Genomic DNA, 6,257 nt, shown 5'->3' with positions numbered 1-6,257 from the left:
GGAGGGCTGGGCCAGGCAATGAAGGGTGGAAGGAAGAGAGTTCTAATCCTGCTTTCTCACACAGTACCCGGGTCACTTTAGTGGAGATGATGAGGCGCTGTCTTCATCATCACTAGCAATCAAAAGATAAGGAAGCCAGGAACCAGTGTGCACGCCTGTCATCCTGACAGCATAAGAGGCTAAGATCTGAGGATCTTGGTTCAAAACCAGCCTGGGAAGAAAAGTTCATGAGACTCTTTATCTCCAGGGAACCAGCAAAAAGCCAGAAGTGGAGGTGTGGCTCAAATGGTAGAAGGCCAGCCTTGAGCATAAATAAAGCTAAAGGACAATGCTGTGGCCCTGAGCTCAAACCCCAGGACTTGCATAAGAGAAAAAGAAAAAGAAAAACAGACTGAGACCTGGTTGTTCATGCCTGCCATCCTAGCTTCTGAAGAGGCTGAGATCTGAGGATCTTGGTTCAAAGCCAGCCTGGGCAGGAAAGTCCATGAAACTCTTATCTCCAATGAACCACCAGAAAACCAGAAGTTGAACAGTGGCTCAAAGCGATAGAGTGCTAGTCTTCAGCAAAAGAGGGATAGCACCTGAGTTCAAGCCCCACATTTGATGAGACAGTTTCCCATGTTTGTATGTTAGGCATAATCCCTGGGTTCTGGGCACAAGACACCTACATGTAAAATAGGCGACAATCATAAATAACCACAATAATAGAAGTGATATAATAAATTGAGTGCACTTGCCTACAGGTAGGAAATCCAGTGTGAGTTCTTTGCAAATCGGACCCCTTTGTGGATGGGATTTTCTGCCATACTGGTGGTTATTATTTCTAAACTTGGTCTGTTCCTCTGCCCATGGTGACCTTGGAATTCTGTCTTCAGGGCTGTGTGGTGTTCCACTGAAATGTGACTCTGGTGGCCGACCACAGGCAGTGTCAGGTCTTGGCTCCATGGCCTCCAAATGTGACCTTCAACCTGGGGTCTCAAGAGACAGCACAGGGCTTGAGTCACAGTAGGTCCACATCTGGGCTCAGGGGCTCACACTAGATTCCTGTTGGGCTTTCTTACCTCACACTCACAGTTCTAGATCTTTCTTAGCCAATCTATCCAATCTATCACCCTGCCGCTCCCAAATCTCACCTCATTGAAACATTGTCAAATCCATATCCAACTATCTCCTACCAATCATTTGAGTGAGACCCACACCTCTCCAGAGACCCTAAAAAAATCCACCCATGGCAGGGAATGCGTCTTAGTGGTAGAGTGCTTGCCTAGCATGAATCAAGCCCTGGGTTTGATTCCTTAGTACCACATAAACAGAAAAATCCAGAAGTTGCACTGTGGCTCAAGTGGTAGAGTGTTAGCCTTGAGCAAAAGAAGCTCAGGGACAGTGCCCGGGTCCTGAGTTCAAGCCCCAGGACTGACCAAAATAATCTACCCATACTTTCAGAGTCCTTGGTCTGAGAGACTTTCTATCTAAAGCTCCAGGAACTCTACCCTAGTTTTGAGGGTAATAGATCCACAGTCTTGGGATATTTTCTGGTCAAATGCCACCAGCCCGGCCTGTGCCCGGTGAATCTCCTGAGGTCTCCACCTCCCCAATTCACTGGCTACATCTCAAACTAGTTGCAATGTATGGTCAAGGAGAAGGGGGGAAGGAGGTCTTGTGCAAGGAAAAGGAGACAGTTATGCAATCAAGGCCAAAGTCCAGCCTTCCATCCCACAGCATATAAAGGCAGCCAGAACAGCTGCTTAGCCACCACCCTCTGACTGGCACCCTGGCCGCCACCATGCTGGCCTCAGGCATGCTGCTGGTGGCTGTGCTCACCTGTCTGACTCTCATGGTGTTGATGTCTGTCTGGAGGCAGAGGAAGCTCTCAGGAAAGCTGCCTCCAGGCCCCACACCATTGCCCTTCATTGGAAACTATCTGCAGCTCAACACGGAGCAGATGTACAACTCTCTCATGAAGGTGCGTTGGGGATGGGAGATGGGTGGGATGGGGTGGTGGGAGGGAACTGCCCAGATTCACTGGGCACTGGCCACGGACTGGACAAGCCACAGTCTTAAATGGGGAATTATTTTCTTGGAGATGGAGGGAATTTAGAATTTAGAAGCCAATTTCTATCTTGGCACTGTGGCTTATGCCTGTCATTTCGCTACTCAGGAGACATCTGAGGATTGTGGTTCAAAACCAACCTGGGCAAGAAAGTCCATGAGACTCTCATCTCCCAAGAACCACTGGAAAACCGGAAGTGGGGCTGTGGCTCCAAGTGGCAGAGCGCTAGCCTTGAGCAAAAGAGCTCAGGGACAACACCCAGACTCTGAGTTGGAGCCCCAGGATGGGCACCAAAAAATCAAAATAAATGTGTGTTTTATTTTCTACTCAGGAAAAGACCATGTGCGGGAATATTCAATCTGTTGACTTGGCCAGAGTTTCAGGGGAATCAAAACCAATGCACCCTGGTACCTGGCTCCTTAAATTATTCCCATCTGCCCTTCCCCCAGTTGAGTGATCGCTTTGGTCCAGTGTTCACGGTTTACCTGGGCCCTCGGCGGGTCGTGGTGCTGTGTGGTCAGGAGGCCGTGAAGGAGGCGCTGGTGGACCAGGCTGAAGAGTTCAGCGGGCGCGGGGAGCAGGCCACCTTCGACTGGCTCTTCAAAGGCTATGGTGAGCGGGGTGCATGTCATCGTGTAAAGGGATGTGTGGCCTCAGTTTCCCCAGCCTTTCTCCTCTGGATCTTTCAAGTTTCTGCCTTGCCTCATGTCCTCCCGGCATCTTCCCACCTTGCCTTCCCATTCTCTGTGGACAAAAACCATTCACTGTTTTTCACTTCAAGTCACCTCCCCTCTTGCTGCCTCTCCCTTCTCTCCTCCTCCCTCCTTTCCCACTCCCTCCATTGGCTGCCTCTGTGCCTGGTGGGGCAGTGTGGGGCTGCCTCCTCTTCTCTGTGCCTTGGGGACCCTGTCTCCCTTCTCTGTCTCTTTCTGATGATCTGCAGATCTTTGGCCCAGAGTCTGAGGCTTTCTTTCCTCGCTCCTTAGTGTTCTCTCTTTTACCTGTAGGGTTTCCTTCCTCTCTTGCTCTCTGCAGAATCTGGCATCCTGGCCTCCCTGCTGCCCCAGTGTCTCCAAGGGTACTCTGCAGGTCCATTCCATATTCTGCAGGTCACCCTGGTCTGATTGCACCCTTCTTCCCAGCATGACCATCAGCCTGACCCCTTCTCTTGGCCAGGTATGGTCTTCAGCAATGGGGAGCGGGCCAAGCAGCTGAGACGCTTCTCCATCGCCACGCTGCGGGACTTTGGACTGGGCAAGAGAGGCATCGAGGAGCGCATCCAGGAGGAGGCAGGCTTCCTCATCCAGGCAATGCGGGACACACATGGTAGCTGCTGGATGGGGTGGGGGAGGAGGGGGAGGGGAGGAGGGAGGCCCTGGGGCTCAGCCACCCTCCAAAATCTTTCCCAAATGGTCAGACTGACATCAGAGCACTCCGTTTGGTTGTTTTCCAGGAAGACAGATATTTCCTTGGTTCCCCAGCATCCCCTGCTTTCCATCCCTGCAGACCCCCACCCCCCACTCCTGCAGACCCCTCACCAGACCCCTCACCGTTCACTCCTGCAGATTCCCCACCCTCCACTCCTGCAGACCTCTCACCAGACCCCTCACCCTCTACCCCTGCAGACCCACATCTTCCACCCCTGCACACCCACACCCTCCACCCCTGCAGACCTCTCACCTTCCACCCCTGCAGACCCCTCACCCTCTACCCCTGCAGACCCCTCACCCTCCACCCCTGCAGAACCAAACCCTCCAGCTCTGCAGCCCCACACCCTTTACCCCTGCAGACCCACATCTTCCACCCCTGCAAACCCCCACCATCCACCTCTGTAGACCCTTATTCTCCACTCCTGCAGCTCCTCACCCACCAGCCCTGTAGACCTTCATCCTCCACTCTTGCAGACCCTACCTCTCCACACCTGCAGACCCCAACCTCCCTCTGCAGACCCCTACCCTCCACCCCTGCAGACTCTCACCCTCTAACCCTGCAGACCCGTCACCCTTCACACCTGCAGACCCACACCAACTACCCCTACAGACTCCTCACCCTCCACCGCTGAAGACCCCAACCCTCCACCCTGCAGATCCTCACCCTTCACCCTTGCAGACCCCCACCATCTACCCCTGCAGACCCTCATCCTCCACCCTTGCAGACCCACACCATCTACCCCTGCAGTCCTCACCCTCCACCCTTGCAGACCCCCACCATCTACCCCTGCAGACCTTCATCCTCCACCTTTGCAAACCCTCATACTCCACCCCTGCAGACCACCACCATCCACCCTGCAGACCCCACCATCCACTCTTGCAGACCTCCACCCTCCATCTTTGTGGACCCCAATTCTCCACCCTTGTAGGATCTTCCATAGACCCTCCACCCTGCAGCCATACAAGCCCCTCCATAGACCCACACCCCCATCTCTGCAGGCCCTTCCATAGACCCTCCACTCCAGCAGTTATCTTCATACATCTCCCACCCATCACCCCTGCAAGCAAACTCCCTCCACCCCCTGCAAACTCCCCCATCCTTTATCCCTTCCATCTTGCATGTACCTTCATAAACCCCTCACTCTCCACCTTGCAGGCACCTTCATAGATCCCACCTTCTACCTGAGCAGAACGGTCTCCAATGTCATCAGCTCCATTGTCTTTGGGGACCGCTTCGACTATGAGGACAAGGAGTTCCTGTCTCTCCTGCGAATGATGACGGGCAGCTTCCAGTTCACAGCCACCTCCACTGGGCAGGTAACCCACGCCACGCCCTGCCCCGACTCTATGAGCAAAACCCAGCTCAGAAAAAGAACTTGAGAATAGCCAGGGCTCACTCCTGTCATCCTAGCTGCTCAGGAAGATGAGAGCTGAGGATGGCAGTTTAAAGCCATCCCTGGCAGGAAGGTCCCTGAGGCTCTTATCTCCAATTAACCACCAGAAAATCAGAAGTAGAACTATGGCTCAAAATGGGTAGAGTGCTAGCCTTGAGCAAAAGAGCTCTGGGACTGTGCCAGGCCCTGAGTTCAAGCCCTACAGTTGACAAAACAAACTTGAAGGCCTGTGACTCAAGCTTGGATTTCCAGTTATTCAGGAGGCTGAGATCTAAGGATCTCATCCTGGGCAGGAATGGCTGTGAGATTCTTATGTATAATTAACCATGAAAAAGCTATAAAGTGGAGCTGTGGTTCAAGAGGTAGAGCACCCGGGCAGTGGCAACACAGTCACGAGCCCAGGACTGGGCAGTGTGCATCTGTCAGAGACCATTCAGTTGGTTTGGTGCCACCTCACAGCCCAGGAGTCGAGTGGGTAGTGGTGCCCACGCTTTTACCAGCAGGCTCTGTTTTCAGGCCATGGTGGAAATGTCCAGGTGTCCTCAGAGACCTGCATATTAGACACTTGCTCTAGGTCCTGACATAACTGTTCAGATGTACAAAAGGTGGGGGCTGGTTTTGAGGAGGCCTTGGAGGCAAGAGGATGGCAGATGGGGACCCCATGGCCTGGGGGAAGGCAGTGACTCTTGGGGTAGGGGTGTGATTTTGCTTTGGTTCCACTGGAGATTGAACCCAGGCCTTGTGCATATTAAGCAAGTATTCTATAATTTGAACTATGTCCCCTAGTCCTTATTTTATTTATTCACTCATCTTTGTGAGGCAGAGTTGCCTCAAATGAGACCTTTCTGGACTCTATTTCCAGAGAGGCTGGGATTCCCAGTATGCGCTACACCACCTGGTGAATGTCTGTCTTTTCTCTGCTTTCTCTCTCTCCACCCCTCTCCCCCACCCCAGCTCTTTGAGATGTTTTCCTCCATCATGAAGCATCTGCCGGGACCACAGCAACAGGCTCGTAAGGAGCTGAAGGGGCTGGAGGACTTCATAACCAAGAAGGTGGAACAGAACCAGCGCACCCTGGACCCCAACTCCCCACGAGACTTCATTGACTCCTTTCTCATCCGCATGCAGGAGGTGTGTGCCGGAGGTGGGAGTGGAGGGAGGGAGGGAAGTTCAATGCCAGGCAGAGGGGACTCAGATTGGGCTGGGGTGGAGAGCAGAGGGCTATGCGAATTATATAAATTATCCTCAAGGTTGATTGTAATGAACATGGGTGTTCATCTACAGAGCCCTCATCCACAGAGAAGATAATCGCAACCAAGTCTACTGCATTATCTATGCTAGGCATTTTTGGGGGGTTGGTTGTGGGGGTTGTGGGGCTCATAG

At 52.9% G+C, this 6,257-nt stretch overlaps 1 protein-coding gene across 1 annotated transcript in view; it reads left to right on the top strand.

Moving 5' to 3' along the window:
* The first annotated feature begins 1,767 nt into the window (after positions 1–1,767).
* Positions 1,768–6,257, top strand: part of LOC106000881 (cytochrome P450 2A13-like) — a 13,019-nt gene continuing 8,529 nt past the window's right edge. The window contains exons 1-5 of the mRNA XM_013036090.1: positions 1,768–1,963; positions 2,500–2,662; positions 3,227–3,376; positions 4,637–4,797; positions 5,829–6,018. Of these exons, the coding sequence (XP_012891544.1) occupies positions 1,784–1,963; positions 2,500–2,662; positions 3,227–3,376; positions 4,637–4,797; positions 5,829–6,018 (844 nt within the window). The 5' untranslated portion in view covers positions 1,768–1,783. The remainder of the gene's footprint in view (positions 1,964–2,499; positions 2,663–3,226; positions 3,377–4,636; positions 4,798–5,828; positions 6,019–6,257) is intronic.

The sequence above is a fragment of the Dipodomys ordii genome, unplaced genomic scaffold (assembly GCF_000151885.1).
Source record: "Dipodomys ordii isolate 6190 unplaced genomic scaffold, Dord_2.0 Scaffold249, whole genome shotgun sequence".
Classification (NCBI taxonomy): Eukaryota; Metazoa; Chordata; class Mammalia; order Rodentia; family Heteromyidae; genus Dipodomys; species Dipodomys ordii.
This window is presented reverse-complemented; position numbering and strand designations above follow the sequence as displayed.